Source organism: Lagopus leucura, unplaced genomic scaffold, assembly GCF_019238085.1.
Source record: "Lagopus leucura isolate 7727_CA_CO unplaced genomic scaffold, USGS_WTPT01 Super-Scaffold_100051, whole genome shotgun sequence".
NCBI lineage: Eukaryota > Metazoa > Chordata > Aves > Galliformes > Phasianidae > Lagopus > Lagopus leucura.
This window is the reverse complement of record NW_024962297.1, coordinates 127,414-152,674: the sequence shown is the minus strand read 5'-3', so window position 1 is coordinate 152,674 and position 25,261 is coordinate 127,414. Positions and strand designations below refer to the sequence as shown.

Here is a 25,261-nt window from a genome sequence, read left to right as displayed (position 1 = left end):
AAAATATTTATACTTGAGACTATGTGAAAAGCTTTCAAGGATGACCTGGCCTGTTCAGAAATGATGCCATTGCAGATTTTTTCTGGGTAAAGATTAAAGTTTGCTAAAAACTTTTAAAATGATTTTAAATTTATTTATTTCTATAAGGTTTGATTTCATTCCTGACACCAACACCTCTCCATAATCTTGGCAGCAGACAGGAAAGCCTCCATTTCAAGTCACAACCTTTTATTTCAGCACTAGAGAAGAATCAGGTCTGTAGAGATACTGAAACCTTTCTCTCTAAACAAAAATCTTCTTTACCAACTTGGAGGAATAAGTCCTCACATTTCCAAGCATTATACCGAGGACTGCAGTCAGGATTTGATAGCAAAACTTAGCAGTCTCAATCCAATCTTGTGTAGCCTAGATCCCAGAATAACCTCTAGCAACTCCTCTGCTTACTTATTTTCTCTTCTGCTTGAAACTAGGGGTAAGATATAGACCAGAAAATAAGGACAAGATTTAACAGTTCTTACCATGACCCCTACTGGCTCCAGTGGGAAATTGCCTGGGCTCAAAAACGCCAGCACTGTATCTCCAGGGACAAGAGGTGGGTAAACCAGGAACTAAAAGATGGATTTGATTTTAATCCATCTTGGCACCCACGGAAATGTCTATGTGAAAAAAGTACTACTGTCATCATTCCACTACTGTTTGATCCATCTGGCTGACTTGGTAATGTGATAAAAGGTACGTAATGTGAAGAATGGATCCTCACCTTCACAGAAACTGCATCCCTTCATTCTACATTTCTTACTGCCAGTTTAACCCAACAACTTGCATCATAAAACTCAGTACTGCGCATGTCTTTGGAGGTTGAACCAAAGTCCTTTCTAGGTAGGACCATGTCCAGGAGCCACCACCTCAGAGTGGGACATGAAGGGCAAAGGTACCAAGCATTGCTCCTTCCAGTCTATGCAAACCACACTGTAGAAGGCCCCAGGAGACACAGTGTCTTCCAAAGTCACCCAGTTCCTTGTTTCAGAGCAGTCCTGGACGCCCCTTCATGCAGGCATGGCAGCTCTTGTGTTCAGTACTGCAAACAGTGTATCATTATATACCTTTCCAAAATGTTACTGTCCATCCCTGCATCCAAGCAGACAACCAATCAAGTAGTCTTCATATTTCTTTCTCCTATGGTTCTCATTCATGGAAAAACTCAATCCAAGCTAACCTTTTGGTGGCAGCAGACCCACCTCACACAGTAAAAGGAAAAAGGAACACAAAGTATGAGTGCAACATAAATTATTTGCAAGTGTATACGGAATGTACCCTAGAGCACATTGAGGAACTCTGGGAGCACACTGAGGTGCCCTAAGTTAAAGTGGGGAGTTCTGGGAGTCCTCTAAGGATCACTGGGAACCTCGAGGGCATTGCAGAGCACTCTGAGGAGCTCTGGGAATACACTAGGGTTCACTGCAGCACACCAAGAGGTCCAGGGATTCTGCTGAGATACACTGGGAGGACTCTCAGAAATCCCAGAGCAAACTAAGCAGCTCTGGGAGGATTCTAGGGTGCCCCAGAACACAAGGGGTGGCACCTGGAAGCCTCAAGGCCGCACTGAGCAGTCACTGAAGCTCCCCCGATGACAATGATGAGAAGTGAGAGGACTCCAGCGCGGCCTAGAGCACACTGGGGGCCTTGGGAGCCCACTAGGCCACGCTGCGAACCCTGGAGCACGAAGACGAGCTGTGCCAGCGCTACAGGGCGGCCCATAGGATACAATGGGTGGCTCCTGAGTTCCTCTAAGGCACACTGGGAAGAATCCGGTACAGCCAGTAGCGCTCGCAGCGCTGCACAGCGCCACCTCGCTGAGCGCAACGCGCTACTGCAGCTTTCAGCTCGCTCCGACTTCCGCTTGTCTGTGCGCATGCTTAGTACGGCACGGAGGACCTTTGACCATAGAGTCTGGCAGCACAGAGCGGCCAAAGCACGAGGAAGAACGACTTCCCCGTGAGCAGGAAGAGAGGGGGCGGAGATGGGGCGGGGACATGCAAATCTACTTCAGCGTCGCGCCAATCGGCTGCACACGGGGGCCACTGGGGGCGTGGCCCAGAGGCGCGGGGCGGAGCTCTTTTCTCCCGCGCCTGAGCAGTGCTTCTTCCAGTCGGCCGCCATGTCGCCGCGCAGCAGTCGCCGCACGGGCGCGCACCGGGCGCACTCGCTGGCCCGGCTGGCGAAAACAAAGCGGCGGCGCCGGGACTTGGATGAGATCCACGCCGATCTGGAGCCCGGGCGGGCTGCCCGGCTGCTGCGCCAGGAGCCCGACCCCGACCTGCCGGGCTGTGCCCAGTTCTACTGCCTGCACTGCGCGTGCGTGGGGTCGTGGTGGGGAGTCCTGGTGGGGGGTCTGTGAGGGGTCTGTGAGGTTCTTTTGGGGCGAGTGGGGAGAGAGCGGAAGTCAGTGGAGGGGGATGGGGTTCCTGGGGTTTGGGAGGGGAAACGCTTGTCTTAGGAGTGGTTTTTGGAGGGTTCGCCCTGGTGTCTCGAGGTGCTGATGGGGAGGCTGGGGGTCCTGGGGAGGAGTTCTTAGGGGAGGGTCCTGGCTTGCGGGGCAGGGGATCTTGGCGGAGACCTGGTGGGGTAGGAGGGATTCCTGGTGTGGGTTATGGCTGGAGAGGGGTCTGGGTCTGGGGAAGCTCTACATTCTGAGCACTGATTCTGCGCTCTGGTGGGACCCCAACCGTGGGGGTGCTGGGTCTGGAGGTGGAAGGTTCCCAAATCCACACAGGCTCCTGAATCCATACTTCCCCTGACCATGACCTCTTGCCCTTCTATCCCTCAGGCGCTACTTCGTGGACCTGACAAGCATGAAGGAGCACTTCAGATCCAAGGTGCATAAGAAGAGGTAATAGGGGGGTGCTGAGCGAAGCTGTGCCCAGCCCCATAACTAGAATAAGAAGGACAGTGGTGATGCCCTTCATCCATTCGCTTCCAACCCATTTCTGTCCCCCACAGGCTGAAGCAGCTGAGCGAGGAGCCGTATACACAGGAGGAGGCCGAGCGTGCTGCTGGGATGGGCTCCTACATCCCTCCAAAGAAGGTCCATGTGCAAACCCAGCCCCTGGATGAAGTCGTTGAGATGGAGGCATCCAGCTGAGGGTCCCTTTGCTGCTGTGCTGCCGAAAGGACTCTTTGTTCAGCTCTTTGCCAGGCGCTAATGAGGAGAAGCAGCCAGCGTGCTCCTGGGTGCCATGGCTGCGTCCCCATTCCTGGGGGAAAGAATGGGTAGCTGTGCAGTGTTCTACTCACCTCTTTGCTTTCAGAGGTGCCTCTGCTGGAGTCAGAGGTTGAGTTACCATTAAAATATGTCAACCAAACGCTGACGTTGGAGCTCTCTGGGGCAGGATGGCAAAGCCCCTTTGTTCTGCCCTCCTAGGGGGAGGGATCCCCACCCACTGGGGGTTATGCTCCTGAATGAAGTCTTCATCAAGCACTTGGGTTTATTGTAAGCGGCTCACTGTGGGGCTGGCCCTGCTCTTTTGGGCCTTGAAGAAGGCGTGCTAGTGTTCCCCCCCCAGCAGGTACACTTCTAGGCTTATAGAAAATCAACGTCATTGAGTTTTGGTCTGGTGGAACTGTGCAAGTGAGGGGCTGGGGCCGTGCATAGGGCATGATGTGGTCCCCTCATTGCATCCCCCCACCTGCTTCTGATCACATGCATTGTGTCCCTGTGCTGCTGCTGGTGGCAGTACCAATACTGCACTGAGACACTCATCAGGGGTTTTTCCTCCCTGCTGCTTAGCAGTGTGACAACAACACAGCTTTGTTCAGAGGGAAAGGATTTATTTCCATGCATGCTGCCTGGATTTGTTCCCCCCTGACTTCAGAGATCAAAGCAACCAAATCCAGCTGTCAGCATCCAACCCTCTGCCGGGGGGGAGCAGCCTCACTCTCAGCTCAGGGTCAGTGAGCATGGGGAAGGGGAAGGCTGTGGTTGCACTGGGAGAAGCACTGACTGCTCTTTACCCTTGGGCAGGAGTCAGCCCCATGTCCACACATTTCAGAGGCTGTTCCTGGTCCCAGTGCTTTATTACCTAATGCCATTCAGAGCTGACCTCCTTTCAGCCTCTAAGGGGGGAGTGAATGTGGCACTCGGCTCCTTCATCCGCTCTTCCATTTTCTGGTTTCATGCCCAATCCTGGGGCTTCAGTGGAGCCTGGGGCTGTGCTGGTGGCCCTGGGCCCTGCTCGCTGCATCCCTTCATGTTGTTGAGGGCTTGAATCAACTTTGTGACCTATCCTGTGGCATCCTGGCTCCCAAGACAGGGATAGATGTATGTTCCCCAGCTCCAAGGCATGGACGGACAGGATGGGGCAGTGGCGTAGGTTGGCAGGGGGGAGTCATGGCACCATCCCAAGGCCTAGATGGGGACCTGAGGACCATCCCCATGGCCCATCAGGGCTGTGGGGGGACCTTGGGTGTCCCAGCCATCCTCCAGGCGCTGTAGAGGGAGAGGCAGAGCCCAGCAGCTGCCAGCAGCAGGGCCGTGGGGGGCAGCGCCCGCTCCCTGGGCTCAGCCCCCTGTCCCGCTGCCAGCTGCATCTGGAGGAGATAAAGAAGGCGGCAATGGCAGACCCCGGCCCCAAAACCCCAGCAGGGGGATTACGTGGCCTGAGCACCCCCATCGCACCCAGCTGGTGTCTATTGGGGTGCCCCCCAGCACCCTCACGGCCCGCTCGGGGCGTGAATAGGGCCGAGTGCAGCCCCAAGGCCTGCCGGCCGCGTGGAAGGGTTGCGGCTCCTCCTGAGCTCCACAGCCTGCAGATCTCACAGGCAGAGCTCTGTGCTCCCCGTGAGCCAGGACAGGGCCGAGCACGGCTCTGCGGCCTTCGAGCCGCATGGGCAGGATCTTGGCGTGCCCCTGAGCCCCCTCCCAGCCCCGAGAGCCCCTTACCTGGAGCAGGCGGAAATAGCCTGGGGTCAGGCGGCGGGGGCGGATGATCATGGTGCGGAGGGAGCAGCAGGTCGGACCCACGGCCCCTCGCACACAGCGGCGCGGCGCGGCTGTCAGCAGCAATCAGCGCCCGCTGCTCCCCCAAGCGCACACAGTGCGGCGGGGCGGCACGGAGGCGTTTCGGGGGGGAACCAGGGCGGGTTTGTGGCTTGTAAAAGATGTGGTTGGAGGTGAGGCCAGCGCCTGGCCTCAATTTCCCCATTGCAATGGAATCGTGTTCAAGGGGGGACTGCAAAATCCCCATCGGTGTGGCTGCGTCAGTGTTGTGAGTTGTGCCGGGCCTCAGCTCTAGTGCAGGGGGAGTCACAGCTCAGCAGGGGGAGCGGAGGATGGAGCTCCCCGCAGTGAGTTTTGATGGCCGCATGTCACTGTCTGCAGCCTGAGTCACTGGGGTGCGTCGCAGTGCCTCACCCCACAGCGCCGTACCGGGATGGAGGGAGGAGAGCAGGCAGGAAGCTGTGGTGAGCAGCACGCAGGTGCGCCAATGGGGCTGCCCTCACCTGGCGCAGGTGAGCAGCGACGAGGGCGGTTCCAGCCCCGCCGCCATGGAGCCTGTGGGCGCTTGGGGCCCTGCGCAGACTGCGGCCTGGCTGCGAGGTGAGAGCCCCCCGCCCCAAGACCCCCAGTGAGGGAGGAGCTCAGCCCCCAGGTGGGAGGGTTGTGTCCCTGCTTTGGGAGCAATGCTGTGGCGGCGGTGGGAGCCCATTCCCCAACCTTTATTCTTCCTTTTCCCAAAACCCTGAGGGATTTCAAAGGGAAAGAGGTGGGGGCTGTGAGCACGGTGCTGGCTGAGGTCTGGCGTGCTCAGTGCATGGACGGAAGCAAGTGTCACCCTCCACCGTGGGGTCATCCGAACCAGGGGACAGTGGGTGGGTGGCAGGGTCTCCCCCTCACCGTGTGCCTGGCTCTCAGCAGGGCTGGACGCAGCCGTGCAGGGGTATCCCTTCGAGGAGTGGGGTCTGGCAGGCACTGAGCTGCTGAGGCTGTCAGAGGGAGCTCTGGAGGCACTGGGAGTTTGGCGTGTGGGACACCAGGAGCTTCTGCTGGAGGCCGTGGAGCAGCTCAGAGCCCTGGTGAGCAACGGTGCGATGGGTGGTGGAGTCTGGGATGGATGGAGGGGGCACACAGAGACAGTGTGGGCCGGATGGAAGGGGGACATCAGGTTACTGTGGGCTGCTGGGAGAGGGGACCTGGGGGACACTCTGGGATTGATGGATTGAAGGGGGATGTGGAGACAACTGGACTGGGTGGGACATGGAGGGTTACCCAGCGCTGGATAGAGCAGGGGGACATAGGGACATCCTGGGCTGGTTGGAGTTTGAGGAGGGGAAAAGGGGACACCAGGATCTCAACAGAGTTGGGACATGGGGACACTCTGGAATGGACGGAGGTTGAAGGGAGACACGGAGATAGCATGGGCTGGATGGAATAGGATATTGGGGTACCCTGGCTGCATGGAGAGGGGGATACTGGGACACCCTGCACTGTATGGATGTTGAAGAAGTGACATGGGGACACAGTGGGCTGGTTGGAGGAGGGATACAGTGATACCTGGACTGGATAGGACATGGGGGGTTACCTAGGGGTAGATGGAGCAAGGGAACACTCTGGGCTGGATGGAGGGGGGAACACTGAGATTGCCCTGAGCTGAACAGGAAAGGCTGTGGAGGAATCCTGGCCACCTCTGACCACTGTCCTGGCCATGTCCTCACTGCAGGACACAGAGCTGGTGAGCACCAGCCTGCGAACACTGACAGAGAGGCTGCGGGAGCTGGCACAGTGCACTGAGACCGTGGTACTTGAGGGCTCACCCGGGGGGACCACTCCACAGCCACCCCTCATCGCCCTGCTGACCTGTGTTGTCGACCTGATTGGAGCTGCCAAGAGGCTCTTCTCCTGGCTCAACAGGTCTGGGGCAGGCAAGGGGCACCCGTGGGTGCTGTGCACACATTCCCTGGTGCTGAGCTCTCAAACCTCCCTTCCAGATACCTCTTCTCCACCCTGAATGACTTTTCATCCACTCGGGACATTGTCCTGCTCTGTGCCCGCCTGGTGGAGGTGCTGCAGATGGTGGGTGGCCACACAGCCACATGGCCATGGTGATGGGCACGGTGTGGGGAAGGCAGCCAGGCGATCTCCTACCCCCAAAGCCCCTTCTGTGTTGGAGATGAGGGAGAGATGGGGTGAGGGAGGAGGTGGTGGGGAGGGCTGGAAGAAGCATGCTGATCTGTCTCACTCATCCCTCTTATTTTTCCTCCCAGGACTGCTCTACTGCAGAGAAGAACAGCCAGATTCTGTGTATAGTGAGTGCTAGATAAAGAGGGGGCTGTTGGCATAGGGGTCCCAGCAGTGCTCCATCTCCATGTTTTTACCCACAGTGCCAGCACATCATAGGCATCTGTGAGAGCATCGTGGGCTGCAGTCCCCCAGCACTGCTGGACCGCAGGGCCATGCTGCAGCAGGTGGAGCTGGCACTGCCCCTCACACCATGTGATGGCCCTCCAGATTCCCCCAGCACCCCCACGCTGCCCCCTGGCCTGTGGGGCAGCCCCCCAACATCTCCCAGCATCCCAGTGCTGCCTCCTGAGACTCCAGGGAGCCCTCCAGCATCCCCCAGCACCCCAATGCTGCCCTACAACCCACTGGTGAGATATCCACTGCCCTGGTGCCCCTTACCCCCCCTCATCCCCCCTCACTCACACCTCCCCCACTGCCCTGCAGGGTCTGGAGATCACCTCCACCAGCTCCTGCCTGCACTTTGTGTCCATGACCAACTCGGAGGTGAGCTGGGGCCCATCCCCTTCTTGTCTGTCACTGTACCCTGGTGCCACCTTGTTCCCCCTTTTACCATTGGCCATTTGGGACATTGCAGCCTGTCAGGCTGGGTCCTGGGAGCTTCTTAGGCCTTGTGCCACTCTCCCATCCCCAGACTGCTGGATGGCTGCACGTGGCTGAGTCTGGGCAACTCATGCCATGAGTGGCTGCAGCTCATCCCACCATCCCCCCCACCTGGACCCTTGCAGCTGCCCAACGCCGGGGTCAGTCCCCGCGTTAATGGTTAACCCCACTCTCTCCGAGCCACCCCGCCCCCAAGTCCTCCCAGCTAAGAAAGCTCCATAAAGCTCCCTGCTGCCTGTATTTGCTCCAGGCCCTGGCTGTGCATGGGGGTCACATCCTGCCCGGGGACGAGATCGTGCAGGTCGATGAGCAAGTGGTGGTGAGTTGGGGACGGGGACACGTGGGGATATTGGTTTGGCCGGGACGGACCCCAGTACAGCTGGAGTTGAGGGGTGCTTGCCTCTGGCTGGGAAGGATTTGGGGAATGCAGGAACTCAGATGCAGGGGTTGGGCTGTGCCCCTACTCACCAGGTGCCCTTGGCAGGTGGGTTGGACACGCGTCAACCTGGTGAAGAAGCTGCTGGAGAAGGCAAGCAGAGCGTCACTTGTGCTGAAGAAGCTGCCCCTCAGCCTGCCTGGTTCCCCCCTGAGCACCAGGCAGCAGGTGAGCATTCCCAGTACTCCCAGTGCCAGACAGGGCTGTGCTGGGACACAGCCAGGTGTCTACAGCCCTATGGGAGGTCATCCCAGAATGTGGCAATGCAAGGTGAAGCACTGAGGCTCCATCTACAGGTGCCGGGTGCTTTTCTGGATGCTGTGGATCTCCCCAAAAGCAGCGAGTACCCCAGCAGCCCCTCGTCCCCGGCATCCAGGTGAGCTTAGACCTCGCATCCCATCGCCGCAGAGCAGAGCCTTCATGTGAGCAGCTCGGGCAGCTGCCAGGAGTCTTAAGCAACACACATACACAGAGAGAAGTGCCTCTGTTTGTAATTAATTCACTTGGTAACGTTTTAATGGGGAGGAAACTATATTTAGAAATGACCCTTCTCCTCTCCCGGAATGGAAAGAAGCGCGTCGAGCCGTTGGCTCCGCAGGCTGAGCTCACTGCCGCTGGGAGCTTTTCCGGGTGGGAGCAATACTGGGAGCTCCACGGCCGGGCAGGGGGCACTGTGTGGCTCAGGGGGCCCTTCTCCCCCCAGCACCACTGCCGACGCAGACTCAGGGCCGGACCCCAGCACTGACGAAGACAAACACAGCACAAGCCTGCGAAGGGAGGACGTGGGTGAGCTCCGGCCGGCAGCACTCAGTCTCGGTATGGAGGAACCGAGGGGAAAGATTCACCTCTCCCCTTGGGACAGGAGGCTGCAGTCTCGCTCACTGTTTACAGGTGCTGGGAAGGACGTGGTGTGGGAGGCCGGCACCCCACAAGGCACCCCAAGCTCACCGTGTGCCTTCCAACCCTGCACAGCAGAGTTCAGCCCCACAACAGCCCCCAGGGCACAAAGTGCAGAGCCCAGCCAGACCCCCGGGGAGGTGAGAGCTGGTGGGAGCATGGAGCTTTGGGGGGCATCCATGGGGGCACGAGGATTGCGTTGGGGGGCAGCCTGCTGAGTTTGCTGCTGAAGGGTGAGTGAGGTGGGGGCCCCACGGGGCTGTGGGTGCTGTGCTGCTTCACCCTTCATCTGTCTCCTTCCAGGGCAGCCCTGAGACGGGACGCAGAGCCAAAGGTGAGTGGGACGCCAGTGACAGCAGGCTGGGGTGAGGCGGGCTGGGGGCTCGTCCCACCGCCCCACACCTGAAGCACCCCAAAATGCTGCAGGAGTGGCGACCAGGCTGAGCCGCCGGCGGGTCTCATGCCGGGACCTGGGCCGGGCGGACTGCGATGGCTGGCTCCTGAAGAAGAAGGACCACGTGGGCTTCATGGCCCAGAAGTGGAAGCGCTGCTGGTTTGTGCTGAAGGGCCACACGCTCTACTGGTACAACCACCCCAACGTGAGTGGGGATGCCCTCACACTCTGCCACCAGGCTCTGTGCCAAGGCAGGCAGTGGACAGGACCGCATGTCCCCCACAGGATGACAAGGCTGCAGGTCTCATCAATGTGGCCACTTACAACCTGGAGAGCACAAGGGAGCAGAAGAAGAAATAGTGAGTGGGCACTGCGGTGCTGGTGGGGTCCCTGCAGAGCAGCGGGTGCTTTGACACGGGGGAGGCAGGACGTGGGCTCAGGGCAGCTTGTGTTCCTCGCAGTGTCTTCCAGCTCTCCCATGAGAAGTACAAGCCCTTTGTCTTCGCTGCGGAAACGCTGGCAGATTTGAGCATGTGAGTGATGTGGCAGCTTGTAGTGGTCCTGCTGCAGTGGGTTGTCCGTGACCCACTGTCTGTCTGGCCTTTTTTCCCTAGGTGGGTCAGCCACTTGATCACAGCTAAGACAAAGCATGCACTAGCCCACCAGCCCGTCCCACACAGGGAGGAAGGTAACATGGAGGAAGGAGATGGGGAGCGGGTGGGAGCGTTGGGAATTTTGTCCACAATTTGGGGAAAGTGAGAAACGGAGAGGAGGTGCATGGGGGTGGTGCTCGGCGCTGCTGCTGGAACTGGCCCAGGATCTCTGCTTCTATCCTCCCCCATGGCCTCCAGACTGCTACAGCGAGACAGAAGCTGAGGACCTTGATGATGAATCTCCCCGACCTGGCTTTGACTCGGTGAGTGGCTCTAAGGGACACCCCAGGGTGGGACAGCAGTTCCTTATCTCATCCCCATCTCATCTCTTCTCCAGCCAAAGAAAAGGCTGCAGAACGCCCCAGAGAAAGCCCAGCTCTTCCAGACCAGTGGTGAATCCAGCAGCCCGCAGAGTAGCCCTCAGCCCCATTCACCTGTAGGTAGGTGCTGGTCGGCACGAGGGACTCTATGCCCTGTGCTAAAAGGGGCACATCCCTGTCATCCTGGGTGCGTCCTTTAACCAAATTCACAGCTGCCGTTTTGAAGTGCAGAGGCTAATCTTTGTCTTTGCAGCTCTGAGGTGTTGTGTTTTGGCGTCCAAACTCCCCTTTGGATGTGGGCTATAGGTGAGGGTGCCCCAGCAGGGTTTCGGGGTTACCCTATATCATGGTGTCCATCTCCACGCTCAGAGCCCTGCGAGGAGGATCTCGAGAGCCTGATGTGGTGCCTGAGGCAGGGCGGGGTGTCCCTCATCGGGCGGCAGCGCTTCCTGACACAGGAGCAGTGCCGTAAGTCCTTCATCCGGCGCAACAAGAACCCCCGCATCAACGAGAAGGTGCACGCGGTGCGGGCCCTGCAGAGCACGCTCAAGGTGGGATCCCACAGCTCTTCCCCAGCCCCTGCTCCTGCCAACACAGCCCCAAAACATGTCCTTCCCCTCTGCAGGCGAAGCTGGCGGAGCTGCAGGCCCTTGAGCAGCTGCTGGATGATGCCGCGCTGACCTCCGAGAAGTTCCAGCGCTGGAAAGACGAGCACCAGGACCTGTACCAGGAGCTGCAGGAGTGGTGGGCACGGCAGCAGGGCCAGGACAGCGGCGGGGGTCACGAGGCTGAGCAGAGGCCTCCAGCAGGAGCAGCCGAGCCCTGACACTCCCCGGGCCCCAGCAGGAATCATTCCCCATTGAGCTCACAGCACTGCGGGTGCTCTGCCTGTCCTGGATCGGTGCGTGGGGGTTTGGTGACGTTTCAGAAGGTTCAGCCCCCCACAGTGGCTTCTGCTGCATCGCCCACAGGGGTGGGACACCGCAGGGCCAATCCTGCTTTTTTCTGAGGACCCTTCACATTGAGGACAGGGGCTTTCTCCAGGAGGAACGCGTCCCCAATGCAATGCCTCCAGCCGGGCTCTCTTCTGCAGCTAATAAATCGCTGACAGATGTGCCACGTGCCGAAGTGTCCCTGCGGTGACATCCGGCCCCCCACACCACGTGCCGCCGTGCTCCCGGGGAAGGGAGGAGCCGACAGAGCCCTCCAGCATCGCTGAGCACCGGCATAGCCAGCATGGGAGGATCCGGCTGATGGACCCGGAGCGGAGGAGCAGCGCGGACCTCCGCTCTCTGCTGACGGCCACTGCGGAGCTCCCCCCCCTTCGGGCCAGGGCTACCCACACCTCAGCACACCTGAGCGCACCACCCGCACTGCGCACGCGCAAGAAAACAGCGAACCCCACCCCGCGGTGGCGGCTGCCGACACTTTTCCTCCACCGAACGCCGCGGGGCGGGGCCATCTTTTCGCTCAGCCAATCGGCGCGAGCCGGGGGTGAAGCTCCCTCTTCCGATAGGCTGGGGGAGAGCGGCGGGGAGGTGCGTCCTGCTGGCTCCGCCCCCCACCCCGGGCCGTAACGGTCGGGGCGCGCGGTTGGCGCGGCGGGCAGGTGAGCGAGGGGGGCGGTTGGTGTGGTGCCGTGCTACGTGTCGGCTTCCTCCCTTACGGTTTCCTCCGCCTCTCTTCCTCCATCCTGGGCTGTTGTTCCCTCACCTCAGGGCCCGGCCGGTGGGATCGCGGTTTGCTTTGCGCTGATTAAAGCCCCGTCTCTCGTCGCCCCGCGGTCGTGCAGCACGTAAGATGGCTGCTCTCCAGAAACAGCCGGAGCTGAGGCTGCAGCGCGGCGATCCGCTGGGTAAGGGCTGTCGCGCTGCTGGGGATCCCGTTTCGTTTCTCTGGGGGAAACGCGACCGAGAGGAGCTGCTGGCCCAGAGCTCTGCTGCAGCACAACGCTGCTTCCTGCAGAGCAGGTTTATGGCTCGGCTGTTGCTTGGTAGCGGGCCCGTCTGCTGGGTAATCGCTTCTTAACAGTTAATATGAAAGCATATATTGCTGTGAGACCTCGTTGCTGCTCCCTTTTAATCAGTATCACAGCACCACCAGCCGTATTGCTGGAAATATTCATTGCTTCTGCATTCTGACTTCTATAACAGGATTGGTTTTCAACCATGTAAGTGTATTTCAATTCCTTGTAATTGCAAAAGGAATTTCTTTAGAAGCAATATGGGAAGTTGAGCAAGCATCAGTTTATTTTCTGCTACAAATGACAAGTTGGTATGGCTCAATAAGATACGTATAGAAGCATAGAGTCATGGAATTGCTCAGGTTGGAAAAGACCTTAAAGATCATCAAGTCCAACCACAACCTGCTACCCTCACCTTAAAAACCCTCTGTTAAATCATGTCCCTGAGCACCACATCCAGTTTTTAAACACTTCCAGGGATGGTGACTCAACCACCTCCCTGGGCAGCCCATTCCAGTGCTTTCTGTAAAGTTTTTCCTGATATCCAACCTAAACTTACTCTGGTGCAGCTTAAGGCCTCGTCCTGTCACCAGTGAGATATATTAAACGGCTTTTCAGTCTGCTGGCTAAACACAAACATACTGGCTTTTTCTCTCTAGATCCCAGTGCTGCTCAGAAGAGTCATTTCTCAGAGACTGACTGGAAAACACCAATGCTGTCTGTGAAGTTCCAGAGCCGCACCAGTCGCTGCTCCAGCATGGCCGACAGCGGTGATGTGGGCATAGGGACCTCCTGCTCCGACAGCACAGAAGGTGATTTTCAGCATGGGATCACACAATAACTGCCTGAGGTGTTCTTAGAAGACCCACAGGCATTAAACAGTTACTGAACCCTAGTATGTGCAAGTTGGAGGGAGCAGAATCTATAATGAAATCTGGTAACTATTTCAAAACCAGAGCCTCAGATACTACTCAGATTTACTGCCTAAAACATAAACTAGTAATCAAGGAAATTACTGTTTCTCTAATGAATTGTTGACTTTTGACTAATAAGCATTTTAGCAGATTGAAAGAGCCATCTTGGTGATGTGATGTTTGATACCCATATATACAAGTGATCTACCAGCAAGTCTCGTGTGTGCTTTGTGGAGGCTGTGGATGCCCCATCCCTGCAGGCATTCAAGGCCAGGCTGGATGTGGCTCTGGGCAGCCTGGTCTGCTGTTGGTGACCTGCACACAGCAGGGGGTTGGAGCTGGATGAGCACTGTGGGCCTTTGCAACCCAAGCCATTCTGTGATTTTAGGGATTTAAAATCAGTGTACCTTTGTGTATAAGTCTTATCAGTGTGAAAGCTGTGTGCTTCTCACTGGACAATGACAGTGGCTTGCACTCAGCTAAAGCCCTGAAGGTGAAATTTCTTGTCTCTTAGATCTTTCCTACTTGTGCTTTCATTCATAAAAGTGACATAAAACATTATTGATTCACTGATGCCTGTTCCAGCAGAGAGGAAGTTTGTGTTATTCTTTAAAACAGTGCATTTCATGCATTTCTACATCTCAGCCTTTTATGTCTGTCTCTTTTGAGCGAGCTATAGATCCTAATGTGTGAGTTGAAATTAAGGCTTTTTTAAATGATTGTAGAAATATTTGGGATGGCACTAAAGTTGGCATAAAGTGTCGATTTCCCTGTGGGTAGGAAGGCCCTGCAGAAGATCTGGCAGGCTGATCACTGGGCTGAGGCCAATGGGATGAAGTCCAGCAGAGTGCCAGGTGCTGCGCTTTGGCCACAGCAACCCCAGGCAACACTACAGGCTTGGGGCAGAGTGGCTGGAAGACTTTGTGGCTGAAACAGACCTGGGGCTCTTCATTTACACTCATCTGAACACGAGCCAGCAGTGTGCCCAGGTGGCCAAGAAGGCCAATGGCATCCTGGCTTGTATCAGCAACAGTGCAGCCAGCAGGAGCAGGGAAGATCATCCCTCTGTCCTCAGCACTGCTCCGGCTGCACCTCGAGTGTTTGTTCAGCACTGGGCCCTCGTTACAAGAAAGACATTGAGGAGCAGTGGAGGAAACTGGGATTGTTCAGTCTGGAGAAGAGGAGGCTCAGCAGAGACCTCATTGCTCTCTACAACTGCCTGAAGGGAGGCTGTGCTGAGATGGGGATCAACTTCTCCTGTGTAATTAGCAATAGGACTAGAGGGAATGGCCTCAAGCTGTGCAGAGGAGGTTCAAGTTGGACATTAGGAAATACTTTTCTGAAAGAGTGGTGAGCTGCTGGGAAGGGCTGCCCAGAGAGGTGGTGGAGTCAGCATCCCTGGAGGTGTCCCAGAAACATTTAGATGTGCTACTAAGAGACCTGGTTTAGTGGGGAAGTACTGGCGATAAGTGGATGGTTGGACTGGATGATTTTGAAGGTCTTTTCCAACCTGGGTGATTCTGTGATTACTGGAGGTATTACTAGAGCATATGTTTATGTCTCTCAGGATAAGAAAACATCCTATTGTTTGCTGAGGGCAGGAGAGAGAACAAGGATGTTTCTTTAGGAAATTGCCCTTCTGAATGTCTGCAGTGCCGCAGTCTTTCCAAGAGCTGAGGCTGAATTGCAGCACTGACAACTGGCTGAGCCATGCTGACTTTCAAATCAGCTCATCAGTTATGTAGAAATGTTGTTGTGATGATCCTCAGTGCATTCAAGGGACTGATTTCAGCGTCCGTGCATGGCGTGCTGGTCAGAGGGCTCAAGTTCCTGACAGTGATGCTGGGGTATAAATACAGAGGCTGTAAAAGGAAATTGCACTGTCCCTTCTCTGTTTGCCAACGTGTTCTTGTGACTGCTTGGTAGCATGTTGTTCTCCGGGATTCCTGGACACAGCCAAGGAATGTCTGAAGAGATTTCTTCCTTCAAACACTTTTCCTGCTCGTTTTGGAGGAAAGGATCTTGTCCTTTCACATGGTGGTTTTCCAGTGTTTTTATGATGGTATTGAAAAGACCATATTGAAAAGATCATATTGAAAGTGTTACCTTTCATTACTGCTTGCTGCAATGCTTTGAGGGTACAAGCATGTGCGAGTGTGACCTTGCAGTTCTGACCTTGGATCAAAGGAACATCCGATGGAGATGGGCCTCCAGCCAAACCAGAAACGAGAAAACAAGTTTGTGTATCTGTAGGCAACCTGGCGTCTCTGAGATATGCGGTGTGTTGGGAGGAGGAGAGGGAACAGGCATTTCAGTGTTTGCCTTTCTCAGCTCGTGCTGTTGCTGCATTGAAATCTGAGAGTTGCTAAGAATAACCCTGTATTTCCATGTAGCCAGGTTTGGTGCCCATCTGACAGGACAGGCTCACGTTGGGGTGCTTGTGCTGTATCATTTCCTGTAGCAGTAAGGCGACAGCCATTACTGTAGCCTCGGGAAGGAGTTCCTTTGCTGCTGTGTCCCGGAGGAGGTGGAAGATCCACTGCTTGGTGATGTAGTGCTCTGGTGATGGGCCTAGCAAAGGCTCCCATTGGGTTTGGGCATGGTTCAGAGTCACTGAGCTGTGGGATGGGCAGAGCAGAATCATGCTCTCAGTGTTCAGCTGAGTAAGTTTCAGCCTTTTTATTTGATTTAAAGGGTTTGATTTCTAAAATTACTGGAAGAGAACCTTGTTTATCTAAGCTTATGCTGGAATAACTAGTATACTGGAGTCACTTAAAAATGTGTACTGAACTAAACTTGGATTCTCCCTGTAGTTTACTGTGGTAAACTTGTCGTGGGGGGAGCCTTCATTGTGCTGCTGCTTGGGGTGGGTGCGAAGAATTGCTTTTTTAGATTCTTGAGGAAAAATGTTTAGCAGAGGAATGGCTGTTCATGTCAGAATGTTTCCAAGATTAAAGTATGGCTTATCTTTTCCCAGACTTCTGCAGTTCCAGTAACGGTTCCTCATTCCAGCCCATTAAAACCCAAGCAACCATCCCAACAGCCCATGTTATGCCATCCACACTGGGTGCCTCACCCTCCAAGCTGTCCTCAGCAGGAGAGCAGAGCTGTTTGCAGAGTACTTCCAAAACTGCTGTGCCAGGGGCTGCTTTGGAACATGCAGGACTCCTGAGAAATGGAGACTTTAATGCTGGGAAGTCATCTCAGCTGCCACACAGGGATCTGCTGCGCCTCTGTGGGACTTCAGGGGAAAATGGATTTGAGAAATCCTGGCGTCCTGTTTCTGATCACATGAGAACAGAAGATACTTGGAAGTTTGACACCCCTGCCATTGAGCGCACGCTTAACCAGTCTCTCTTTCTGGATAGTTTGTGTGCTGACCCTCTCCAGAGGTTCCAGAAATTCAATCCAAACTCTGGGGCAGCTGAGGCAGGGGGAGACCATTATAAGGTGCTGCCAGAGATCAAGCAGTCTGCAGGGGCTAATGGAGCCTGTGACGGGACGTGGCCAGGAGGCAGCAGGCTGATGCCAGCGGGACTCCAGACCAACAGTTTCTTTCCAAAACCTGTAACGCCCCCATCTGTGGCATGGATGCAAGAGACCTGCACGCTGCATCCGCATGAGAGGGTCTGTGAGCTCAGTGCTTGGAAACAACAGCTGGACAGTGTGCGACTGCAGATAGAGCAGATGCAGGTAGGGCATCGTGTGTGTGAGTTTAAAACCTGTCCTTTCTTTTTACTCGTGAATGATTGTTTGGGACTTGAGAAGTGAGGGAAATAATATCTTCTGCTTTTCCTATCTTACACAAACAGTAATTTTCTTAATGGCTTGTTTTACAGTGTGGTGTCACAGGTATCATTTGCTGCTTACTCTGAGCAGCACTGCATTGTGTTAAAATACTGCACAATAGTTCAGTGCAGATGCAGAGGTGAAATACCCATCGGCCAAAACATGCCAGTTCTTAGCAGTTTATAGAACAGTTCTATTCTGTATGTTAGAAAACAGATCTCAGAAGGTGTGTAAACTGCAGTTCGTTTTTAGGAGAGGAACTGCTTATTGCCTTTGCTACCTCTACCCTGATGGAGACAGATTATTTCCAGTGGGCAAGCACAGTGATCTAAAATTATTTGTTAATCTCCAGTTGCTCTTGGGTGAAGTTGCTTGTTCTTGGACATCAACAGAGACTGAAATAGCTGTGTCCTGGCATGCAGATGAGCACACGGTGTGCAAAATAGCTCTAGCAATGTTGCAATTACCTCTGTGGAGCATAAATCTCTCCCTCCTTATTTTGTCTCCTCTTTCAGTTACAAAATGGAGGTGCCTGCCACCATCCCTCCATGTATTCTCCTTCACTACCTACACCTGATCCAGCCCAGTGGATCAACATCCTGAACTCCCATGAAAACCTACTCAAGGAGAAAGAGCTCCTCATTGACAGGTGAGAGCTTCCTACTGACACTGGGTTTAAGGGCTCCAGTGTATTTCCTCTTGGGAAGGGACAGTTTTGAAAATACAAAGGAGACCTGAATGGACTTGCTTTATTCTCCTGTAAGGAAGAACATACCTTTGAAAATGGCCATTTTGTTTTGTTGCTTTTTCCAACATGCTCTGTTCCCCTTCATCGTGAAAATGAGACAATGATCCTAAGGAGTTCAAAGAAACCAACTTCGATTACAGTTTTCTGTGTTTTGTAATGGAAAAATATTTTTGTTTACATCACAGTTATCTAAAATGTCAGAACTACCTCCTCTGTGCTTGAGGACTTTCTGGAAGCTCTTGGGGATCTTCCTGTCAAATTTGTTCGTTGTTTCTGTGAGTTTAGACCAACAAAGAGCACTTCCAATAGATAATGCTAGTGACTGTAAGCTTTTGAAAAAGTTCTAAAGAAAGCTGCCTTCAGCATCTGAGCTGTAAGCATCCTTTCTGCTTGCTCGTCTCGAGTCCTCTGATGTCTGTTTTACTCATAAACTCTGCAGTCGAGCTGGATCTTCCAGAACATGCAAGGCTTGTGTGTTTGCTGTATAACCAGTGCTGTGGGGGTGGGCAGGGAAATTTTGAGAGGAGGAGAGAGAAGAAAAGTTTATGCAAATTGTAGAAAGGTCAAAATGAGCAGCTTTCACTCAGTGCTCAGTGCAGGCCAGCTCTTGAGTTGTCGAGCTGTCTTTCCACTGTGCTTGTTGCCATGTCAAGCATTAGTTAGAGTTGCTGTGGCACTGTTTGTGGCATTGCTCTGCACTGCCATTAAAAAAAAAGGGATACATTGGAGAAAAGTGCTTCACCTGTTTTTGTCTTTGTTTGTTTACAGGCAAAGGCAACACATATCCCAGTTAGAGCAGAAGGTCCGGGAGAGCGAACTGCAGGTTCACAGCGCCCTGCTTGGCTGCCCAGCGCCCTATGGAGACGTCTGCATGCTGAGAATGCAGGTGCTGCAGGCTGCCAGTGGGAAATAGTATTGAAACGTCGGGCCCTACCACTCCTCACTAGTTGTTTCCCAAGGAGGAGGGCCGTGCAGAGTAAAATTATCCCATGTGTGATCCTTATTATGTCATCTCTGAGAGCCTCTGACTCTTGAGAGCCCTGAAGTGCAGGGTTTGCTCAGAAGCTGTGCTTTTGATCCAAGTGCTGCCAGCTCTGACGAGTGCAGTGTCAGAGACTGCAGTGTGTAAGATGTGCTGAACGATGGTTGGGGATTAAAAGCACACAACTCTGAGACAACTCATCTGCTTCCTGCCAGTTAATAACCGTTGGTGTGGTGAACAGAACTCACGGGCTGTCTGTGTTTGTAGGAGCTGCAGCGGGAGAACACGTTTCTCCGAGCACAATTCGCAGAGAAGACTGAATCTCTCAGTAAGGAGAAGATTGAATTGGAAAGAAAACTGGCTGCTGCAGAGGTGGATGCAAAGCTGATCCAGGAGACGCTGAAGGAAAATAAGCAGATATATGCAGAGGATTTAAAGAAGCAGGAAGAAAGGGTACGATGCCATCGATGTGGAGATGGGAAGATGTCTTTGAAAAGTCAAAAGGCAGTGTAGAGAGGTGCACAAAAGTTTTTCACAGCTATGCGCTGTATGTGTATTCTGATCTCCTTAAAGAGTACTTTGGCTTTATAAGGAAAAATCCTTTGTCCTGTAGTTACAAGTGTTTTTAAGCAGAGAAGAAGCCTGTCTTTAGCTAAATGAGCAGAAATACTGCCGAGGCAAGGTGGCATTTTGGTGCTGAGTCTGAACAAACACATTAATGAGTGGGTATACAGATGACTGAAGAATGGACAAGAAATAATATAAACTAATCTCATATTTAACTATCCCTGCAGGTAAAGGGAAGAGACAAACACATTAATAACCTTAAAAAGAAATGCCAGAAGGAATCTGAACAAAACAGGGAGAGGCAGCAGAGAATTGAGACCCTGGAACGATACCTGGCTGATCTTCCAACTCTTGAGGACCACCAGAAGCAGAGTCAGAAGGTAAATACGCTCTATATATCCTCTGGGTAATGATGATAGCTCTTCAAACAGTTGCTCAGGTGGCTTTTCTACAGCTGCAAATAAACCCTTGTGCAGCTGCCCAAGTAAAGTTACAGCCCTCCCTTTTTTGGGAAGGGTGTTCTGAGCTACAGCTGAAGGGGGGCACATAGATAATGAAAATCTGCATTGCAAGGGTAGGTAGTTGGAAAATGTTGTGCATGTGATTGGAATTCCTGGGAGTTCTCTAGTGTTGTGATTGTCTTTGCTACAGCTAAAGGAATCTGAACTGAAGAGTACTGCTCTGCAAGAAACAGTGCTGGCACTGGAAACAGAGCTTGGAAATTTACGAGCTGCATTCAGAGAGCAAGGGACGCAGCTAGAAACCCAGAAACATAAAGAACTGGAACTTCTTTCCACTGTGCACAGGTAAAAATACATGGGATTACATCTAATCTTCACCTTAGGACTGAAGTAGTAACTGCATGAGACCAGTGATGATTTAGCTCATCTGCTGTCCCACCTCTGAACTGGGTTGCCATGAATTTGTGAAGATTATGCGACCACTCACCAAAGCACTGCTCAAATTCTATATGCTGAGAGTAGGGGGTGGAAGAATATCAAAATAGCAGGAAGAAAAACAGCTTCTCTTGTCCTCCTTAGTTTTTTTTTTCTTCTGGTTATTGGCCTTAACCATAATTCCTTGCACAGTATATCTTTGTGGCCTGCAGTGTCTGAGGCTCCACCAATATTAAGCTCAGGGCTGTGCCCAGGGAATGGGATTCCTTCTCTCACATCCCTTTGCTGGGATGCAAACTGAGAGCACTGACATCTGCTATGGAAATCATTTGCCTTCTCACATTATCTAGAGGGAAACGCCCCAAACAAAGCTGGTTTTCCCATGGTGTTGTGCTATTTTCAGCTTGCAGGACAAGGTGCAGCAGTGTGTAAAGAATGCAGAGAGAGGAACTCCTGTACAGGATGGGGAGAAACAGAAAATAGAAAATGACTCTCTGAAGAAAGAATGTGACTGCCTCAGGAAGGTAACAGGCTCTCCCAACTGGGAACCATAATTTTTTTTTTTTTTTCCAGGGAGTCACACTGGGCACAAGAATGAAATCGAGGACTTTTACATCTATAGGTAGTTACAACTGCACTGAAACAGCAGTTCCTGTAATTCTAAACCAAAAGGTTTTAAGAACTGTTCCTGGTGTGATAACCATGCACTACAGGAGTACTAGTGGAGAAAAGCTGCAGAATGTAGAGAAGAAAACCACAAGAATGTAACTTTGCTGGTCTGTTTGTAGCTGATATTTCTGATGTGCCTTTTATCAGGGCACCTTAATCTCCCACTGATGTCGGCAGTAATTAAAGCAGTAAGTGGACTGGAACAAGGAAGAGAGGGATTGTCCTAGTGAAGGAAGAGTCCTGGTGGCATTGCTGAAATTCCCTGTGGCTCATAGTTACACCTGTGCTTTTGATTCCAGATTGTGGAAAAACAGCAGAAGAAGATGGAGCAGTTGTCTTCGCAAGTGAAGGTGAGAAGGTGGCTGTGGAGGTACCTTGAAATTCAATTTTCTATAAAGCAAGCTAGACTTACCATTTTCCCATGGTCTTTTGCAGAACCTGGAAGAACAGGTGGCCCAGGAAGAAGGAACAAGCCAAGCTCTGAAAGAGGAGGCAGTGAGAAGGGAAAATGCGCTGCAGCAGCTGCGGACTGCAGTGAAAGAGGTCAGAGCAGTGCAGAGTACCTGAGCATAGCAATTGAATGATTGTAGTTTTTAGCAGGGCTTCTAATTTGCAGTCAGCAGCACAGTCTGTCCTGCTTTCTGCCCATCACTTGTCCTGTCAGTGCTCAAAAACATGAAGGGAGAGGCAGTTTCTGCTTCGGGAACTTCAAATGAGGCTGTGGATTGTGTTGGACAACACCAAGCTGGCCTGTTGGGGGCAGCAAGGCAGTGAACATGAGTCCAAACTCAATTGCAATCCTGGCTGAAGGGCAGGACTGAGCCTCGGTCTCAAGCCTAAGGAACCGAAGTACAGTGGCAGCCTTTGAGGGAAGAGATGGCTAGGGTGGGGATGAGATGGTGGTGTACGTTTCCTGAAAGCTTTTCTGTTTGTCACACGCTGTCAGGGACAGCACAGCATCACTGAGTGCTTCCTGTCAGCCAGGAAAGCAGGCTGCTCAGACCCTGCAGGGCTGACACTTGCTCACTTTCTCACTCACTTGGAGAGAGTCTGGAGGGCTTTAAATATAGACCTGCTCCTCCTGACATCGGTGCTCCCATCATCACTGAGCAATTGTGTTAAGCTGCTTTGAAGTGTTCTTGTTCTGTACCCAGTGACCACTCATCTGCTGCCACTTGTTCAGCTTTCAGTGCAGAACCAGGATCTCATTGAGAAGAACCTGACCCTTCAGGAACGGCTCCGGCAGGCAGAGCTGACAGCTCAGCCCCTGCCTGCTGAGACTGCCCGCCTTGCCCAGGAGTTGCACTGTGAGCTGGCCAGCTGCCTGCAGGATTTGCAGTCTGTCTACAGCATTGTCACTCAGAGGGCTCAGGGCAAGGATCCTAATCTCTCCCTGCTTCTGGGCATTCGCTGTAAGTATGCAGTGATGGCATAGCGAACCCTTTGTTGCATGTGCTGCAGCAGAATTAAGTACCTCACCTACAGTTTAGAAGATTCTTACCTTCCTGAATCTTCTTACTGCAGTTAGCAAGCTTTAAGAGTGCATACAGTAACAGCTGCATGTTACAAATATGTCTATTGCAAATGTGCATTGATTTTTGTCTCACTTACAGATGCATGGGGCTGTTGGTCAGAAATGCATACCTGAGGTAACGCTTTTCTCTGATTCCACAGCTGCGCAGTACTCAGCTAAGGAGAAGGACGACTTGCTGAGCCCCGATGCGCTTGCAAAAAAACTGGTGGAGGTAAAACAGCTTCAGAGAGAGGTGGAGGACTTAAGAACGGCAATATCTGACAGATACGCCCAGGACATGGGAGACAACTGCATCACTCAGTGAGGAGAGCTCTCCCCCCAGAGTAAGACAGGAAATGAAGACTTGAACTCTCAGGAGACTAGAACTCCTACAATTGAAAACCTGTTCAGCACTTTACCATCCCAATGCTTGGGTACAAACGTGTGGCTTATCCAGGAGAAATTGGGGGTTGTTGCCAGAAGTGTTTATCTGCTGACTGGCTAACTGGAATCATTCAGGGCTTCAGTGTCAGGCTTTGCAGTAGCTTTGATCTTATGGAATGTGTTTTTTGTTGTCTTTGCTGGAGCTGGTGCACTCTCTCACTCTGGGAGATGAATTCTGAATAGCCTCCAAGGCATGTCAGACACTGAACATGCAAATGTGACAAAAGCTAAAACCAACACTAAAAGAAAATGTATGCCCTGGTCTTTCTGATAAATTCTCTGCACAGATCCTGTGCAGCTTGTAAGAGTGGAGTGCTATCAGAGTGCTCAGGGATATCTGTGGATTCTGTAGGCAAGCAGGTGTGCTGATTATGCTACCACTAATTACATCGCTGTGCTACAGGCTTGTCAGGTGCTGTGTGCAATTCTGATTTGGATGCTTGTGTAGCCATTCATGCACCAGGACCTGCTTTGCTCAGGTAAATGCAGCCAGAGTCTTCTGGTAGCCAACAGGTGTTGGGGAATAAAACAACACTAACAGAAGACTCAAAATGCTGCCCCTGGATCCTAGAAGCCTTAAACCTTTTATCCCCCTGAAAAAGCACGCGGAGTGTGTGTATGACCCAGGCTACAGAGGAAATGGATTGATGCTGAAGTGCCTTAATGTGCTACAGAAGCTTCCTGTTCACACACTGCTTTGTAACTAATGCATCTGCTGGCAGGGTGAGGAATTACTATTTCTTGTAGCAGCCTTCAGAGCCATTGCAAACAATCCTGCAGGGCTCTGAATGTACGTAGCTCCTGCCTGAGCTGTAGGGACCCTCTGCACAGGGGGACCGCGCTGCAGGCCTGTTAGGAGAACCTGCATGGCTCTGCTTACTCCTTGTTGAGGAGAAAGCCCTTCTGGTCCTAAAATGGCAGCAGGATTGTACAGCTGGATCTGAGAGCTCCTCCTGATGCCAGTGAGGCTGCAACTACTCAGGTTTTGTTCTAGTTCTGCCTCTGGTTCTCTGGTTGCTCCCCACTCCTGTGCCAAATAATTGGAATCTAAATTGGCGTGGGATACAGTTAATTTTGTCACAACTTTCTTAATCTTAGTGGCAACTTTACAGTCCTGAGTGTTGGCTTGAGACAGTACTGTGGTGCCAAGGGTGAAACTTGTGTTGGTTGCTCTCTCTTGACCCACAAATGATGAAGTCAGTGGTAAAACAGGGAACGTACTGCTGAAACTTCTGCCCCTTCAATTGCTCTTGGTTCACACTGGGGCCGTGAGCCCTAATTTTGAGAGAAATGTTGTTGTAACTTTTGTGTTAAGATTTAAGACCAAATCTGTTTTGTTCTTGAAGTTAGGCCACGAGTTGGTTAGTGTGCCATGCCAGCCAGCTCCGGGACGGCATGCAGAGCTTCCAGCATCTGCTGTGTTACATCTCAGGCTCTGTCCCCACACTCCTGGTGCCACGTCCTGAGCTCGCTGTGGGCCAAAGCTTGTTGAGGTCCCGGCCGCCGGGAGCTCTGGCACGGAAGGCTGCAGGCTGGGATGTGCTGTTCAGCAGCAGCCGCCTTCTGCTCTGGGTGCGGTGGGAGATGTGACTCTGGGTGCAGGGCCGCGTGCGCCTCCTGCCTGTCCGCAACCGGCTGCGCAAATGGGATCGCGGCAGAACGCCGCAGCCCTGAGGCTGGGTTGGCTGCCCCAGCCCTGCGCCCGTACTGAGCCCCGGCTTCCGTGTCACCGCTTTGCGGGTTACCCTGCAGGAAACGGCCGTGCTTTTGTCCTGCAAAACGACCTCTGGGCTTAACGCAGAGCCCGGCTGGGCGCGGGACTCGGCCCTTCCTTCGCGAGCACCCTGCGCAGCGTGCAGGACCACGTGCCTCACCTCCCTGCTGGTTGTGCAGTTCGTATTCCGACGGTTGGCGTTCAGCCTCGCGTTGTTTTCCTTCGTCGAGTCGAGCACGGGTGTATTTATATCGGCGTTTGTCTTTACCCACTTGTTTGTACCGAATGTTTTGAGTATAAAATAAAGCTGCTCTGCTCCACTCGTGCAAAGCAGTCCCGCGTGGCGGCGTGAAGCGCTTCAGGGCCCCCGGGACTCCGCGCGCTCCGGCCGGGCCCTCGCCGCTGGCAGCCCCGCATGCCCGCGCCCGCCGGCTCCATTGGTCGCCGCAGTCACATGCGGGGCGG

At 53.4% G+C, this 25,261-nt stretch overlaps 3 protein-coding genes across 5 annotated transcripts; all 3 read left to right on the top strand.

Annotated features, from left to right (window-relative positions):
- Nucleotides 1-2,158: 2,158 nt before the first annotated feature.
- Nucleotides 2,159-3,362, top strand: ZNF593 (zinc finger protein 593). Its single transcript, XM_042885599.1, has 3 exons — nucleotides 2,159-2,355; nucleotides 2,828-2,890; nucleotides 3,001-3,362. Exons 1-3 carry the CDS (start codon nucleotides 2,159-2,161, stop codon nucleotides 3,140-3,142), a joined length of 402 nt encoding a protein of 133 aa, XP_042741533.1. The 3' UTR covers nucleotides 3,143-3,362.
- Nucleotides 3,363-5,533: 2,171 nt separating this feature from the next.
- On the top strand, nucleotides 5,534-12,085 carry CNKSR1 (connector enhancer of kinase suppressor of Ras 1). Its single transcript, XM_042885581.1, has 21 exons — nucleotides 5,534-5,596; nucleotides 5,915-6,072; nucleotides 6,717-6,907; nucleotides 6,985-7,069; nucleotides 7,261-7,302; nucleotides 7,378-7,644; nucleotides 7,721-7,780; nucleotides 8,148-8,216; nucleotides 8,382-8,501; nucleotides 8,630-8,709; nucleotides 9,037-9,149; nucleotides 9,225-9,370; nucleotides 9,534-9,564; nucleotides 9,657-9,829; nucleotides 9,910-9,983; nucleotides 10,086-10,157; nucleotides 10,239-10,312; nucleotides 10,476-10,540; nucleotides 10,615-10,717; nucleotides 10,967-11,148; nucleotides 11,223-12,085. Exons 1-21 carry the CDS (start codon nucleotides 5,545-5,547, stop codon nucleotides 11,421-11,423), a joined length of 2,358 nt encoding a protein of 785 aa, XP_042741515.1. The 5' UTR covers nucleotides 5,534-5,544; the 3' UTR covers nucleotides 11,424-12,085.
- An 89-nt stretch (nucleotides 12,086-12,174) lies between these two features.
- CEP85 (centrosomal protein 85) lies at nucleotides 12,175-25,116 on the top strand. Of its 3 annotated transcripts, XM_042885593.1 has the most exons (14): nucleotides 12,181-12,206; nucleotides 12,316-12,452; nucleotides 13,220-13,372; nucleotides 16,452-17,167; nucleotides 17,779-17,912; nucleotides 18,780-18,897; nucleotides 19,261-19,446; nucleotides 19,788-19,940; nucleotides 20,212-20,366; nucleotides 20,860-20,980; nucleotides 21,425-21,475; nucleotides 21,561-21,668; nucleotides 22,309-22,537; nucleotides 22,800-25,116. In XM_042885593.1, the coding sequence occupies exons 2-14, from the start codon at nucleotides 12,398-12,400 to the stop codon at nucleotides 22,961-22,963; spliced, it is 2,343 nt and encodes a 780-aa protein (XP_042741527.1). In that variant the 5' UTR covers nucleotides 12,181-12,206; nucleotides 12,316-12,397; the 3' UTR covers nucleotides 22,964-25,116. The 3 variants fall into 3 exon arrangements, with proteins under 3 accessions (XP_042741529.1, XP_042741527.1, XP_042741530.1); XM_042885595.1 differs by lacking the exon at nucleotides 12,316-12,452 and having other exon boundaries at nucleotides 12,175-12,206; XM_042885596.1 differs by lacking the exons at nucleotides 12,181-12,206; nucleotides 12,316-12,452; nucleotides 13,220-13,372 and adding an exon at nucleotides 14,836-16,137.
- The last annotated feature ends 145 nt before the right edge of the window (nucleotides 25,117-25,261 follow it).

Bases quoted from the DNA above. Each gene is read 5' to 3' on its own strand.
- CNKSR1 (XM_042885581.1), top strand. From the start codon at position 5,545: ATGGAGCCTGTGGGCGCTTGGGGCCCTGCGCAGACTGCGGCCTGGCTG. The intron at 9,371-9,533 runs GTGAGAGCTGGT...GTCTCCTTCCAG, and splicing joins CCAGCCAGACCCCCGGGGAG to GGCAGCCCTGAGACGGGACG. The intron at 11,149-11,222 runs GTGGGATCCCAC...TCCCCTCTGCAG, and splicing joins CCCTGCAGAGCACGCTCAAG to GCGAAGCTGGCGGAGCTGCA.
- ZNF593 (XM_042885599.1), top strand. From the start codon at position 2,159: ATGTCGCCGCGCAGCAGTCGCCGCACGGGCGCGCACCGGGCGCACTCG. The intron at 2,356-2,827 runs GTGCGTGGGGTC...TCTATCCCTCAG, and splicing joins TTCTACTGCCTGCACTGCGC to GCGCTACTTCGTGGACCTGA. The intron at 2,891-3,000 runs GTAATAGGGGGG...TGTCCCCCACAG, and splicing joins TCCAAGGTGCATAAGAAGAG to GCTGAAGCAGCTGAGCGAGG.
- CEP85 (XM_042885593.1), top strand. From the start codon at position 12,398: ATGGCTGCTCTCCAGAAACAGCCGGAGCTGAGGCTGCAGCGCGGCGAT. The intron at 19,941-20,211 runs GTAAATACGCTC...TCTTTGCTACAG, and splicing joins ACCAGAAGCAGAGTCAGAAG to CTAAAGGAATCTGAACTGAA. The intron at 20,367-20,859 runs GTAAAAATACAT...TGCTATTTTCAG, and splicing joins CTTCTTTCCACTGTGCACAG to CTTGCAGGACAAGGTGCAGC.